This window comes from Passer domesticus, chromosome 23 (assembly GCF_036417665.1).
Source record: "Passer domesticus isolate bPasDom1 chromosome 23, bPasDom1.hap1, whole genome shotgun sequence".
In the NCBI taxonomy this organism is placed as follows: domain Eukaryota; kingdom Metazoa; phylum Chordata; class Aves; order Passeriformes; family Passeridae; genus Passer; species Passer domesticus.
Genome location: NC_087496.1, coordinates 176,335 through 192,826, shown reverse-complemented (window position 1 = coordinate 192,826; position 16,492 = coordinate 176,335). Strand labels below are relative to the sequence as shown.

Here is a 16,492-nt window from a genome sequence, read left to right as displayed (position 1 = left end):
TTGGATCCATTGTCCCCCAAACAAGTCAACAGGTGGCCCTGTCATAATGCCAAGTAGCAAAGAGCAGCACAAATGACAGCAAGAAAACATGGCCAAAGAGGAAGAGGAGAGGCCCAGTGAGGAGGAAAGGATGTGGTGAGACACCGGCTCATTGAGTGAGCTGCACTCCCATAATCTCTAGGCTAGCAGGACCTGGTCTCACATTCTTCTCCTGGTTTATTTAAATTTGATTTATTTATTTACTTTTTTTCATCATCAGTATAAAATCTATACAATTAAAAATATGTAATCAAGATTTAAAGATACAATCAAAACACATTTATTCAAAACTACATCTAAGCATCAGAACATATATGCATCTGTAACTACGAAACCTAACACATAAATCCTATTCTTCAAACAATCTTCATACAGGCAGCAGCTTCTTCCTGAACTTGGAGAAAAGAGATCTCTGTACAGCAGGCAAGGACTTTGTGGGTAAGGCACCATGGGAATTGTCCAGAGGAACCTTCTCGGTAAGACTGTAACCAGTCCGATCTGCAAAATGGAGACACAAAGTTTAACAGGGGCCACAATGCAAACCTAAAGCAGCTAAAGCTCCATATCTCATGGGACAGACTTCCTGCAAACTTCTAAACAGCTGCACAGGGAAACATGCTCCTGCTGGCAGATACTTGAGGCAGGCCAAGGGAAAACCCTGGCCCACTTCCACAGGGCTGCCACAGGAGCACCCTGGCCTCTGGGCTGCCCTGGGACAGCAGGGAGCCCAGAGCCCTGTGCTCTCCAGCAATGGCTCAGCTGCACATGCACCTTCCTGCTCCTCTGCCTGCCCCACAGCTGAGCAGCCCTCCAGCTCCACGGGGCACTGGCAGCAGCACAGCTCATTGCAGGGCCACATGCAGGGCACAGCTGTTCATTGGCAATGTGCACAGGCTCGCTGGGCTGCCACAAGACCCTTCCTCCCACCAGAGATTGGCCCAGCTCCCCCTCACCTCTGTGTGAGGCTGAGCCATGATCAGCCTTCACCTTGTCCTCAGTCTGGAGTTGCTTCAGGCCCCCCATGCCATGACTAGGAAGGGCGATGGAGAGAGAGGGGGCAGGTGCACACCATTCCTTAGCATTTGGTCTCTTTTGGCACAGCTAACAAGGCAGATCTGGAGGTGTCCAACTCAGCACGTTGTCATCTCTCTGGAGAACATCATGCCTTCACCAGCCCAACATTTTGGAGAGGTTTTCCCGCACATGTGGAGGCTGGCTGGCAGCACATCTCTTCAGCTTGGTGCCCATCACCTTGTGGAGGGCAGAGGCAAGCTTGGTGGCCACAGTGCGGACATTGGCGCTTCGCACTGGCAGCGCCTTGTTCTCCAGGAAGGACCAGAGCACGGGCAGGGCGTCGTGCTGGACCACTTCAGGGCTCCTGGCATAAACCCACTCCACAAGCACTGCCGGGAGAGAGACACAGCTTCTCAACCATCAGCCTCAATGCAAACAGGGATCTACCTCTGCATTTGCTAATTGGAAGCCTTCTGGCTAAGATCAGCAAAATAGCACAGAGCCCCATGATCCACAAACGGGCAAAGCAGCTGATCATCCTGGAAACAGAACCACCAACCCCTCAGGACTAATTTATCCAACCACAGCCTTGTCCCTGTGGCAGACTTTGTCCCTTTACTAAATTATTTCACATTATCTTTCTGCATGAGCAATGAATGAAATGTCCAGTTGCTTTTTATTTCCATTAAGAAGTTGTCTAAACCCACACTGAAGATTCGGAAATGCACCGTGGACAGAAAATTGAGAGATTTCTAATAAAAGGGATGATTCCATTTTCATAACTTTGATGTCAAGTGCCAAACGTTTAATCTGGCTCTTCCCTTTGCTCAATGGCACACAGCAAAGGGCAGTATTAGAACACACCTCAAAACTCCTGCCCACCAGAGACGGCTGCTGCTTGACAGTTGGATTGGAAACATCAGTGACTAGCTGGTGTCTTTGGCAGAATGCTTCTGGGGCTTCCAACAAGCAGCTGTTACAAACCTCAGGGTGCCTTAGAGAATTATCCAGACCCCATTGCTGTGGCATTTGAGCATCTCCACATTTTAATGCCATTTCCCCTCCCAATCTTAATGGCATTTTTTCTTATAATGTCCACTGACGTAGGGGCATAGAAAGAGCAAAATGCTACACAGGGGACTGAAATTCATCCAAAACACGAGTGTTTTCTCATATTGTCTCTGAAATCTGCTCTCTGCTCATTTTCTGAACCAAACTATATCACAGACAAAAATTTACTACCAACAGGCTCCTTGCATGGCAGATTTGGCTGAAAGATCAAATCCTGAAAAGCTCTGGAGACCATTCTTATTTTCTGATCAGGCAAAATGTTATCTAGTAGCCATTTATTATTCTGTGGTGGAAGAGACTTTATTTTCTCTAAGCTTTTAATCCACTGGCAGTCATCAATATTAAAACAGCTCCTGAAAGTACCCAAACCCCAATTGTGCTAAGCAGGAAAAGGGTTATGGTACCCATTTTAACATGGGAATTCACTTGAGTTTAAATACAATTAAAGATATTGGTGACTATTGAAGGTAAGGAACAGCTGTCTCTTCCTACTAAATCTCAGAGAGAACATCTACTTTTTCTAAAGTAGTCCTAATTTATGTTTCATTCTTTTATTTGAAAAAGAGATCAAAAGATCTGTAAAACTAAATTCCCTGTTGCTGGAGATCTACTTTTTTCAAAGCTCTTTAAAAGGCCTTTGACATTCCCAATCGCTGAACATGCCCTTTTGAGATTCCTAATGGAGACACAAAGTGTATTAAACCTTGCATTCAAAGATGTTGGCCTAATTAGCAGTGGCTTTAGCCCCAGATAAAGCAAGACTGTCAATCGTCTGTTCTAGTATATATTGGGATTATAATTTTCCCATTCTTTGGCTATTGCTGACATAGCAAGCCCCTCTGAGGAATCAATTATCAGCTGCATTTGTAACATTTTGGACAGTGCTGACACAGGCAGACACTGTTTGCACACCCTGAAATGCTCAGTCCAGCGCCACTTTGACAGCACAGGCAGGGAGCCTCAGCACTCTGCTTCTGCCCCTCTGCCCCCAAAGGCTGCCTTGCACTAAATCCCTGCCTCTAATACGTCTGTTGAGTTTTGACATAAGCTGTGACCCCAGGCTCTGCACAGTTCAGCCTCAAAGCTTTCCAAGAGAAAAACAAGAGTTCTGTGAGGACAAAACAAACTGGTCCCCTGAAACAGCATTTGCCACCATTTTCCCGAAAAGATGACAGATGTCCCTGAGCTTCCAAGAGAGGGGCCAGCTGGGGTATTTTGAGCCCCTCCCTTTCCTGGAGCTGGGTTCTGAGATGCCCCAGTGGGAGCTCAGCCCCGAGGCCGAGCTCTGCCCCATCTCAGATGCTGCACAGCTCTGCAGCAGCCAGGGAAACCTGCCAAATACACCTGCCTTGGGCACTGGGCAGGAGGGACAAGCTCAGCACCTCCTGGTTTGGAGGAGCTACTCTGCTGTCTGTTCACAGGCATTGCCTGTAAATACTCCCTGGGAAGACCTCTTGGCCTAGAAGGGGAGGCCATACCTGTGATACACTCCGTGACATCCAGCAGAGCTTGGCCACTCAGGTGATTCCACTGGTAGCTGAACTCCTTCAGCAGTGACACTTTATCTACAAGTGAAACACATGTTTCTGCTCACTTTTCTGAGGCCATAGGAGAAAGGACAGTGCAGAGGGAAAGGGCAGGGGCAACCCCATTCTATAAAATAAAGTACATTTCTACTGATTCTTGAATCCTTTTCTTCATTCCTTCCAGCCTGCTTGGCAGGGTTTTAAATTGCAAAAGAAAAGCTCTCCTTTCACATTTGTAAATGCAAAGTTGTCTGCTGTATCAGGAGCTATGTTAAAACATTGCCCATCAGGGACATCAAGAGTTCAGTCACATGTAAGTAGTGAAATGGTTTTGCATCCCAGAGCAAAAAGGAAGAACCCCATACTTGGGACACAGAAAGGCACCGAGTCAGGTAGTTCCTGAGTTCACAGAGCAGCTGAGGAGGAGAAAGTGGCAACTCCCCTTGAAGACCTGCCTCTTCAACACTCCTATTTTCAGGCACATTTCCCCAGTGTGGCATTTTCAGAGCTGACATAAATCTGTGTGGCAAAGTAATTTAGAGCAGCCTTTGCCTATGTAGTTAACTGCTGTAGACATCTTGCCCCATGCAAAACAACATGTGGAACAAGGCACCATTGACAGCTGGGTTTATACCTATTTGTTATAAAGAAATGAACTTGGGGAATCCTAAGTTCCCCTTTGAAAATAGAAGACAAAGAAGAAAAGGGGTAAATAGGCAGCTAATGCCTATCATGTAGAGCATTCCCGGTGGCTGCTCTGCAGGAGCTCTGATGGGTCACTCTCCCTTCATGCCAAGAGCAAAGCTATTCATTTTGGGAAGTCAAACGGGACCCAATCAAACTCCAAACCCCCTTTGCCTCTGAACTGCAGCAAAGCTGTAGTCTGGGACTTGCTCTTCAGACAGGCAGCACAGAGCCAAGGGCTCCTGGGACTTTTGGGAAATGCTGATCACGTTCAAGCCTGTTGGGGGACTGGTGCATAAGGACTGCACCTGCACAGCTTCTGGGGGATGCCAGCTGGAGCTTTCCACAGACAACAGCAGCTATCAAGGCACTCAGCACTCTCTTGTGTCGGAGAGACAGAGACACAGGTGAGGAGAGTCCATGCCAGGGCTCAGCCTTACCTAAATGAGCAATGGATTCTTCCAGCGCTTTCACAGCTGCAGCACGAACCCTGGGGTCCTTGGAGTTCAGGTTCTTGGTTATTCCTTCCACCAAACCAATGATCACCGGGTTCAAGGCATCTTTCAGGACGCCTGTGATTTCAGCCAGCACGTCCAGCGCCTTCTGCTTCACTTTCTTGTGGCTGTCAGATATTCTCAGGACAAAATATTCAAAAATCTGTGAAGAGAACAAACAACATGAAAGCTGAATTCACATGTCCTTGTTTGAAGAGTGGATGTAGCAGTCAGCAATGTAAAAGATGAGAGTGATCCTTTCTGTCAGGTCAGCACTTGCTTGCACAATTTCACTGTTTTCCTGTGGGCCACTCACTGGAATGGTGGCGCAACCTCATGCTGCTAGAAAGATTTTCTTCTGTTTTTAAGAGGTTTGGTTGGGGACAGAATAGTTCCTATGGTATTTCTCTCCATCTAGAAATCATTAAATCCATTCCATTTATTCATGCTAAAGACTACCTTTGCTTTAGAAGTATGGAAGCAGATGTTTGCAATGCCTGGTTTTCTATACAGTTGCCTCAAGTACTGAGGGCAATTAGGATTTTGCCAAAACTATGGCTGGAGGAGATCTAAGTTTTCTTTTGTTTGTCTCAGCGGCAGTATCTGGAGAAGTGCAGGGCTCTGATCAACTCTTCCAGGATGCAGACCATTTCTCTAAGCAACAGGTAGACTTCTGGAATTTAATGAGCTGTACAACCCTCACTAGAGCAGGTTCAGTCCCTTGACAGACACATCATCAGGCACCTTTTCTTGGAGAAAGGGGAAAAGCAGCTACTGGGAGGAGAAGGCAGAGATGAGTCCTTAGCTGTTTTCCTCCTTTTCCAAAGAGAAAAAAAGACCCCTCAAGAAGGGTGAGAACTGTCTTTACCAAGAGGAATAGGAACAAGGATGGAAATGAGAGCCAGAGTTGTGCCTGTGCAAGACTAGATGGAGTATATGGAAGTATTCTTAAAAAAAACCCTGGGTTTAAACCAACCCAGTCTGATCTTCTCTTCCCTAGGTAAACCCATTTTTGGTCTAGAGAATAATTGCCATGCTTTCAGTGGCTGGATTGCCTTCACTTAACCCAGCTGGGAGTAGGAGAGAGCAGCAGTCACACCAGCAGAAAATTCTGTCATCATCGATGAACAGCATCAATAGGCAGCTGCCAGACGTATACAGCTGGACTGAAATAACTTGTCCTGAAGCCTGGACCTGAATTAAATTTGCCTGGGTAAGAGGGACCAGCATGTCCCAAACAGCCAGGATGGAGTGCCAAGACACACTGAATTAACTTTACTGCTACAGGCTTAGGAAAGGAGCTAAAGGAAAGGAGCAATGAAGATACACTACATACTTGGACAATGTTAGTGGAGATGAGCTGGGGGCTGGTTTTGCACAAGTCTTGGAGGAGTGACACTCCTTCCATGCGCGTCTGAAACCCCTTGGCTTCCAGGAGATTGTAAAGCTTCTGGAGCAGCTCTGTTTCTTCCTCAACTGGAGGTAACGTGACCTGGGCTTGTGCACGGTGTAGGAGGCATCCATCAGAGGTAGATTTCACCCTGGAAAATAAAACCAAATGAGGACCTGTTGGTGATAATACCTTCAGTAAATTGTGAGAAAAACATCTTCAGTAGCTTTTCTAATTATGTGATTTCAAGCTGGAAAGTCATGAGGCTCTGAAAAACAATGTGGACCTAATGACAATCATTTTGGGAGACAATCTGCAAGGAACATTCTTGCCAGTGCTCACTCAGGAAAAGCAAGGATGAGATGCATCTGATCTATCTTCAGATGGCTGCCAAGGCACACAGGTCACATTGCTTTGTGGAGAAAGAGACACACTACTTCCAAGTTTAAGTGGCTCCTCATATGGGATGTTTGTGTCTCATAATAAGGAAACTCATCACTCTGGAGAAGTGTCTCTACAACCAGGCATGACAATCTGCAAAAATAGCTCAGGTGCACCTGAACAGATGAACAGGGTCATATGTGAAGGATTCAGAAAATCAGTCACAGAGATAAAAACAGAAGCCAGACACCCCAGAACTATGCTCACATTTCATTTGCTTCCCTAGAGACTAGATCCACAGCTTAACAACCCCCCTGGGAACAATTCTCCTGGATCAACCTGTCTCTTCCATGAGCATGGAAAGATGCTAGCTATGCTACTGAGGCATGTGGTCACTTTCCTGCCACTGCTGAGCGTGACAGAGCTAAATAAATCCCCTCTGTGATCAGAGGAGAACAGGTACAAGTAGCTCTGCAACTGCCATGAAGAGACAGCAAGGACCAAATTCCTGTCTTAAATGCTGATTGCAGCACAGGATGAAATAAACCATACATGCTGTCTCCATCAAGCAAATCATATGAAGGACAGGAATATCAAGACAAAAAGTACACATTGAGACACCTGTTGTTTGAAGTTGATCAGGAATTGCATTGCTACTTACTACTCAAACTTGATACTGTTTCAGGGTAAGAAAACCATGATTCAGCCAGGCCAAACCACATGCATGAGAACTGCATCTTTGTGGAATGGCATCCTGCTTCTAGACTGGGACTTCTCATCAAAACACCCATGTGGAAAAGACTCCACTCAGATGAAAAAAAAGCCCTGGTTGAATTTCCTTGTCCCAAGTCAGGCAGCAGAAACTTGGCCCTGTCATAGCCTCCATACCACTGCCCTTGCCACTGCACTGGATCGTCTGAGCTGCAACCAATGGGGTCTTTTTGTCTCCCAATTTTTGTGAAAACCCCTCCAAAGAAGTTGTGTTCAGTGTAATGCAGAAGTAGACTTTTTTATCATAGAGCATTTGTAGGGAAAGAGAACAATCTGTGTCACTGGCCATCTCTGCCAGAAAGATTTTCCTGAGGAAGAGACATGTAAAGCTTGTCATGTGCTTTGTCACATCTGAATAAAGTGCTCAGTACCGTTTGCTAGAAGACAATGTGGCCTGGGGCTTCTTGGAGCCATCGTTCCTCTTCTTCACCAGCTCCTTGACAGATGGGCGTTCAGCCTTCTGGTTTTCCATCCCCTACAAAGACATAGAGAAACCCCATCAATCTTTAGAGTATAAAATAGGAAATTCCCTGCTTAAAACACAAGTTAGAACCAGGATCACTGCTACCAAGGCTTAGGGAAACATTTCCTAACTTACAGATGGAAACAGCCCAGGGATTCAGTGATGCCAACTCTTTGTTTTCAATAGCCCAAGGCAGGTTATGGGTGCTACCAGACTGAGCAGCAGTCTAAAATCCCAAATTCATTAGTCTTGAGCATAAATGGGAATAATGCAAACTGGCAGGCAACGAGTGTTCGTAAACAACAGAAGCAACAGAAAAAAATGGACTCTCTGGGGATTGGCCCATTGTGTTGGAAGGATTTGGTTCAACACTCACTCTCCCTGTGCCTGAAGAAAGGCATGCTCCCTTCTGTAATGTCGATAAAAAAAATAAAATCCCCGCCCCCCCCAAAAAAAAAAAAAAAAAAACAAAAACAAAGGGGTTTCCACTGGATGCTGCTGAATTCACCAAGATTTTTCCAGTTCCACAGAGCTTGACAGCAGGGCAGTATTCCCAAAAGACTGTAACTGTAGTGACTAGGATTGACTTGGCCATCTTTTGTAAATTTGGAAATTTTTAGTACTACTACTTCCAGTATCTTTTGCAAAGACTCTGTTCTCTTCAGAAGCACTATTCTCACTTAATTGCTTTACTGGGCAGAGGAGGGAGAGCATGGTGGGGGCTTACACTTAAATGTAAACCCATTTGCTCTCTTTCCCTTTCTTCTTTGTGAATGATATTGAAAATATTCCAAACCCCACTTTTTCCCTAATAACATCAATTTCTTTGTGGTTTGCAGATGAACAGGCTGAGGATTAACATCTCATTCCCAGGAGAAAAATGATTCAGTAGAAGAGGAATGAGATCAAGACAGATTGGGGATGTTTGATCTCATATTAGCAGTGGCAATACTTGCACAAAGGAGACATTTCTCCTGCCAAGCACTTACTTTCTTCTGCATTCTTGTCAGAATATCTTCCAGGTCATGGGTGGAAAGAGATCGCTCCAAAAGCATTTTAAATTTTTGATGATTGAGCAACATCTTCACCATCTCCTGTCCATAATGCCTAAGGGAGGGAGGGAGGGAGGAAAGGAAAGAAAAGTGAACAAACAAAGGAAGAGTGTGAACAGAAGAGGCTTATACCTTAAATTCATCATGTGCAATCCTTGCACAAGAAGGCATTACCTACTCAGCAAAGAAGGAGATTTACCTCCACTTGACACTGCACAGTGCTGTCAGATGAACACAGGAGGCAAGAGGAGAATGTGGGGCAACAGAAAAATACCATTTCACTCTGAAACTGTGGGTGTGCTCCTGTGGGATCAAAGGATCCCAGAGAACAAGCAAAACACATCTGATTTGTTGTCAGAGCCTATTAGCAGTGTCTTGCTGCCATTGCACAATAATTTGCCTTTCTTTAACTGGCAGGGAAGCCAGGACAAAACACCTCATGCATCCTATTGATTATTCTATACTATATGTATGCACAGGGGCAGCTAGTTGCTCTGGTGTTCTTGGCAGCTATTAATGGGAATTTCATCATCAGAGTAAGGGAACTTTGGTGGTTTGGGTTGATTTTGCCACTGGGAAACCACAGTTTTCTTCAAGAAGAAATTTGGAGGTCACTGAGCCACAGATAACAGCATTCTAGAAATCTGCAGACCAAGTTCAGAAAGACTGAATATGTTGGCTAAAGACCCCTGAAATATTTATAGGAATGTATTAAATTAATGATAAACAAATGTTTGGGATCCTTCAGTAATTAATATTAGCCAACACTTTGGCTTTGTGTTGTGCACCTAAAGACAATCAAAACTGTTGGACTGGCTCATCTGAGCTCTTTTGATCTCAGTAAAGAATCCTTCAAGCCACAGGAAGTTGGCAATGCTCATTTCTGCTGGCCAACCTCAGGTTACCCAGTACAGTCATTTGCCCAGGCAAGCCAGAGCAGTGGTCAAAGCACCAAGGCTGACAGAGCTCCAGAAGCCTTTGGACAATGCTCTCAAGCACATGCAGTGACTCTTGGGGCCACTGCATATGACCAGGAGTGTGACTGGATGACCCTGATGGGTCCCTTCCAACTCAGCATATTCCATGCTTCTATGACCCTTATTCACACAGTGAGGGAACTTCATATTTCCTTCAGTTTCTACTCTTGTGGGGTTTTACCTTTATAGCCAGGCACAAAAGGCTTTTCCTGTTTTAGGAGGTGAAATGAAGATCATTACCTTGTGTCCTGGTGACAGTCCTGAGCAAGCTTCCCTGCCACGTGTGCCAGCCTCTCAGCCCTGGCTGTGCCTGCCAGCTTTGTGACTCCAATTCTCTCCATCAGGGACAGGAGGAGCTCGGCCCCACACTTCCGCACCTGGGCGTGGCGGCTCCTGGGAAGGAGAGAGCAAACCCTGGGGCACAGGGAGAAGGAGCAGCAGCAGCACAGGCCTTGGCCAGAGCCTGCTCCCTGTCCTTGCTGGGGGAAGGAGGCCCGGCTTCTCCCTGCAACTTTAGACACCGCTAGAAGGTTCTGTCCTCAGGTAAACACAAAGCTAGCATTCTACAGAAGGACTGCCTGCAAGGCAGAGGGAGGAATTCAGTCTCCCTGCACTCTCTGATACCCAGCTCCTTTCACAGTATTTACTCTGAGAAAGATTAAGGAAATAGATTACATATGAATGATTTAGAAATTAAAGATACTTCATGCTGACCCATCAGAGGGCACCCAGTACACAGAGCTGCAGCGGGATTGAGGCTCTTTCCACCCATGATCCCCAAATCTGCAGACCTTTGGAAAAAAACAAATGCAGGGAAAACATGTTGTGGGCCATGAAGTTGCAGAATATCCAGCAATGCAGCCTGTTTCTTCTGTGAGGCTTGGCAATGGATACATCTGAATGTTTTACCCTATTCCAAAGCTGAGGAAAGGAGGGACAGGCAGTTTAGCCAGGCTGTCCTGTTCTAGAGAGTGTCTCTTGGGAACTACCAGGCCCAGCACCAACATTTAAGGCAGCATGTGCTTCAACTGTTCCATGGCAGTCAGGCTGTGAAGGTGCCTTTAAAGTGATTCATCATCCCAAGGCTAACATGAAACATGAGTTTGAATAGAAAGTAGAGTTCTATGGCCAGGACAGTCATACAAGACTCCTTTTGGCAGGAGCTGCACCTGCTGTGCAGGCTGTGCCACACCCAGCAGATTGTCCCCCATGTGCTCCACACCCCAGCAAGTACCCTCCTCCTTTCTCAAGCTAATAGCATCATGAGGAGACATGGCTTTCCCAGGGCCCCTGTGGTTAGTGCTGTGAAATACCAAACACCACTCACAGCTGCAATTGCAATTGTCCCTCTTGCCACAAAAGCACAAGGCTCTATCCTCAGCCTTTGCAGGCACTTTCACTTCCCCACCAGTCACCACAGCTAGGAAAATCTGACAGCCTGGGAGAACTCCAGGAAGCAGCAGGAAGCTGAGTCAGAGGACCTTTCATTTGGGTATCAGGAAAAAGGTTTTTCACCCTGAGGGTGGTTGGGCACTGGAACAGGCTCCCAGGGCAGTGGTCACAGCACCAAGCCTGACAGAGTTGAAGAAACATTTGGACAACAATCTCAGGCACTTGGTGTGACCCTTGGGTTGTTCTGTGCAAGGCCAGGAGTGGACTCAATGGTCCTGATGGGCCCCTTCCAACTCCCCATATTCTAAAGTTCTGGGATTCTGAGAACTAATAGGCTGCAGGAGGGCAGAAACAGGTGACAAGAAGAGAGAAATGATGTTGATTGGAGAATGAAGTCACTGAGTTCACAGAAGATGCAGCATACAGGACCCTTCCCTCCCACCATTCCCATTCTCTGTCTCATCCCTTCTCCCTCCCACACACTAGAAGGTGAAGAATGTCACTAAAAGAAGAACAACCTACTTGACTCCCATGTCCATGAGAGCAGTCATTGCTCGTGCAGGAGTCACATTCTCCACCATGATCCCCAGGGTCTGACTGGCTGCTTTCTGAACAAATTCTGGGGAGTTGGACACCATCTGCAGAAGGACCCGAGCAACCTCATCCACCTCAGAGTCCATGTTCTTCTTCAAGGTCACAAAGAGCTCTCCCAGAGTGACAATTGCGGAGTAGGACACCTTGGAACGGAGGTTGGCCACCTGGACAAGTCATGAGGGGAAACATAAGAATCACCTTGAAAAGAAAACCAGTTGCCTTCAACAGAAGTCCCAGAAAATGACAACACATCCCACTGTGTCCAGAGAAACATCAAAGTACAGTAAGAGCAGGAGAGCACAAGCACAGAAAGGCTTTTACTCTGGCACCAATTTCTGGTCTCAGACCTGCTTACTGCAGGCCTAAAAAATATATTTCATTAAAGTGTTCTACTTAACCCTTCTAAAATGACCACAGCTTTGATTTTAAGCCCTTTGACTAGAAAACTGAAGCAAGGGCTGCTTTCAAATCATAAAAGCACAAATCATAAAGATAGAAGAGTCAGGTGCTCCTGTTCAAAAAACAACACCAGCAGCTGAAGCACTCAGCCAGGAAACAGAAAACACAGGCACACACCCAGAGACCAATTTGCAGTGTTGAATTACAGCTTGGGCAGAGACTGGGACTCTGGCAAATAACCTCATTAGTGTCTCAGTTTCTGCATTTGCACATTGCATTATAAATGCACCACACTCAAAGACAAGTGTCAGATACCCAACTTACCAGTAAATACAGCTACATGTACCCACAGATCCTACAGATAGCTGACAGAAATTAGAAATAGAAGGTCTAAAAGCAGAAATGAAGGCAGACCCTGAGCACACATGGAGATGAACAAGCACATACCTACTCTACACACCATGTATGAAGTATGTGGGACAATTCAGAACAATGTTCTCACCTCGTTGGTAACTGCCAAGCAAATGTCATGAAGTCTGGAAAGCAGGACCTCTGAATGGGACCCAGCCAGGTGTTTGATGTTGTAGAGTCCCTCCTCCTTCAGCTCCCTGAAAGGCAGAAGATTATTTTTTTCTCTCCACCAAGGCAGCACCCTCTGAGATTATCAGGCTGGCAGCTCAGTCAAACAATGGGAGGTGCTTTTCAAGGAGTACTTAATTTAGTTGTGGAAAAGGTTGCCACAGGATGATGTGGCTGTCAAAAGCCTACACAAATCCAAGAGGTGAATAGAGGGGTTTCAGAGTGGCCATTTAAGCAGACAGCCTTTCTGAAATCTCTGGCACATGATGCCCCCCTGGCACTGCTTCCTAGAAGCTGTAGACCAGACCAAACTGCTGTTTCTTGTCACCTCCCTGTGCCTGTCCCTGAGACACAGTCCCACTGAGCTGTTATTGGGGCATTTTCCTTTTTTGTCAGCCCCAGCAGGCAGTTCAGCACTGAGAGTCTGCACTGGCACTCTGGAGCTGAGTTTCCCCTCTGCCATCTAGGCCTCTCTGTCACCCCCTCCACTCCACCTCACACATTCCTCAAAAAAGCAGCAGGATGTCCCAGAAGATTCCACCCCTGAGCAAGAACTGTTGAAACTCTGGCTTTTCCCAAAACCCCCTACCTAAAACAACCCCCACAACAGCAACGTGTTATTTAAAAGGTGCAAACAACTCTGTCTCTCAGCACTTTGTGCAGGGCCTCAGCTACAGGCAGGAATGTGAGGCATCAGGGCTGCAGCACAGGGCTGGCGACTGATCCCACTGGCACCCCTGAGCGTCATCCGGATCCCCCACACCTGCAGAAGCTCTCTGCACCTCACAGGACACCCAAGAGAAATAGGAAAGAGAAAGCAGAAGAGAAAGGACAAAACAAAGGTGACTGCACAAGGAGATGCATTGTGGCAGATTTTTCATGCTCATCCCAGTGCGAATGGAGTCCTTACCCCTGTGTGAATGAAGCATCTACCAGGGAGAGATCAAAAGGACATTAAAAAGGAAACCAATATCACCTAACATTTGTAGGGTTATCACCTCTGGGCCTCCTTCTGCCTGTGTATAATTTTGGGACACATGGTGAGTGTTGACAAAACATCTCAGGCCCATATGAAGCAGTAAGAAGGAAAAAGTTGAATTCCAAAAGTGCAAGATTCCTAGAGGATTTCATTTCTTTTTCCTTCTCTTCTGCCATGAGCCCTTCAGGAGTAATGGCAGGCTGAGGGACTGGACAGCACAAGTCCCTGGAGGAACTCCCTGGAGCTGCTTCTGGGACTCCCATGCAGGAGGTCACAGGGAGACGCTGTCACCTGCCATTGCTGTCAGCAGTGGGGGCAGAGAGGAATCTTACTCAGTCCCACTGGGCCAGTGGCCCAAGGCACCCAAATCTCTACACTCAAAACTTCTGCCATCCCCTCAAGGTTTCCTTTGCAGCTCCATGGAACAACAGGCAAAGCGAGGAAACAGCACGGAGCTGCTGCAGCTGGAGCAGTGCTGCAGAGCAAGGCCAAGAAAAGGCTGCTCTCAAATCTTTATCCTCTCACTGCTCTGGTTTCACAAGTGCCCTTTGTCCACTCTGGGCTCTCGGGGGCTCAGAGGTACTAGCAAGACATGATTCTAACCTACGTTAATGCCAAGAGGGACACAGAGTGAACAAGGCCTTTCTTACCAGTCATCGCTGCCGAGCAAGGAGAGTGCCTCCAGCAAGGAGTGCTGTGGGTCTGGAGAGGCTCTGTCCTTCTGCCCATGCCCACGGAGCGGCTCCTCTCGGCGCGGGGCACCAGTGGCCGTCTGCGAGGTCACTGCAAGGAGAGGGTCGGCCATGGGCGCTGCGGCCCGGGCAAGGCACCCCGCCATGGAGCGGCCCGCAGCCCCATCTCCCAGCCAGGGTTCCCTGTGGTGCCAGCTGGCACTGGCTCAGAGACTTCCCTGCTCTCTGGCTCCTGGGGCTCCTTGCTTTCTCCCAGCCCCCCAGCTGGGCACAGCTCCAGGCTAAACCTGACAATTGCCCCGCAGCCCCAGCTCCCCAGGGCCACAGGTACCACGGCCAGCGGCAGGTTCCTGCGGCCGCAGAGCTCCCGCTCCCTGCCAGACAGCGCTGAGCAGCAGCACTCGCTGCCCAGGAGGGAACCCCTCAGTGCCCCTCTTGTCTCAGCACCCTGATTTCCCCAGCCCTGAGGACAGGGGCACTCTGCAGCTCCCTGAGGAGAGACCTGCAGCTGCCTGGAGACAGCACCAAGCCAAGCCTGAAAAGGCCAGCCCTGCTGGGCCCGGCTCAATCCCCACGGAGCAGCTACCAGGGAACAGCCATACCTGACCCTTCCCACCTGACAGCGCCTCTGTTCCCACGGACTGCAAATATTCTAGACAGCAGGCAGCTGAGTGCACATACATTTTAGTATCCGTACTATTGGGAAGGGAGTACTTTATGGATGTTGTTCTTTCCAAACATCATCAATCTGTACTCTTTCAGAGGTGCACACTGCCTGTATTTCAAAGATGCTGAGGTGAAATTTGTCATCTAATGGATGTGTTTGCAAACTCAGCAGGTTCTAAGCTTTCTCTTGTGGAAAAATATACTTTCCAGACTAGACAGTTGATTAAAAAGGTTTCCAAATGCACTCTGAGGATAAAAATATGCAAATACAGATCCGCTTTGTTGGCAGACACACTCTCTTGTTGATCAGTTGACCTGGGTTTGCCTTAATTAAATTTTATGGTAAGGAAAAAAACTTACAGGGTATGAAGAAAATCAGATGATAAATGCATTTCTTAGGAAACCCATTTGTCATCAAAAGCACTGTCAATCAAAAATTTCATGTTGTGCACTAAAAAGCTCCTTTTCTAATGTGTAGATGAAAGCATTTGAGCTGTCTACAATGATGGAGTATAAATATTGCACAGAATCTTGATGAACTGCCCTAGACTTTATAGGGTTTTTGTGCTACCTTGCATGCTCTCACAAAGTATGGAGGAACCATAACAAGAAAAATATTCAGACAGGAGCTAATCTGGATGTCACTGAGGTACCCCAGCCACTGACACCAGTGATGTCACTGCAGAAGTCTGTAGACATACACATCTGGATTCAGTATGAATGGAGAGCCACCTCAGCCTAGCTCTGGTCAATTCTGAACATGGAAGTAGCATCACTAGAAAACAGCATTGAAGTATCACTCCTAGCTGCCATCTTCTTATCTCACCCTGCTTGGGATCACAGCACAGGCAGGCTGCCCACAAAGGAGAGACAGGAGCCACTAGGGACTGTCTGCTGTGTATTTCCTGCAGGCAGCAAACAGCCTGGGAGCAGCAGGCAGCCCCTCCTGGTGTCATCGGCTGCACACGGCCGCTGTATTTGCTGGGTGACACAGGAGGCACTGCTTGTTCCCTCTTGGCACTGCAGGCTGTGGGATGGCAGCAACGAGGAGCCTTCGGGCACTTCTGGGAGCAGCAGCAGCACGACTGCACCAAGCTGCTGACTGCCCTGCAGAGACAGCCCTTGCTGGGATAGCAGAAAAGCTGGCTGCAGAACTGGACAGCAGCACAGGCAGAGGGCCAGATGGTGAGTGAACAACTGATGGTGGTGGTTCTCGCAGGTGCACGGTGAGCACACCCTGGCAGACTGCCCTGCAGCTCACCCTGCAGTCACAGCTGCCTCCTGGCACCAGTGCTGTAGTTTGGACTATCAGGATGGGCAAAAGCCAGA

The 16,492-nt window shown here is 47.5% G+C and overlaps 1 protein-coding gene across 1 annotated transcript; it reads right to left on the bottom strand.

The window, feature by feature from the left end:
- Positions 1-224: 224 nt before the first annotated feature.
- On the bottom strand, positions 225-14,610 carry LOC135285337 (TOG array regulator of axonemal microtubules protein 2-like). The gene is made up of 10 exons (XM_064397526.1): positions 14,456-14,610; positions 12,750-12,855; positions 11,777-12,012; positions 10,103-10,255; positions 8,823-8,940; positions 7,742-7,845; positions 6,165-6,369; positions 4,775-4,991; positions 993-3,689; positions 225-537 (listed from the first exon to the last, which is right to left on the bottom strand). The coding sequence occupies exons 1-9, from the start codon at positions 14,608-14,610 to the stop codon at positions 3,391-3,393; spliced, it is 1,593 nt and encodes a 530-aa protein (XP_064253596.1). The 3' UTR covers positions 225-537; positions 993-3,390.
- Positions 14,611-16,492: the final 1,882 nt, after the last annotated feature.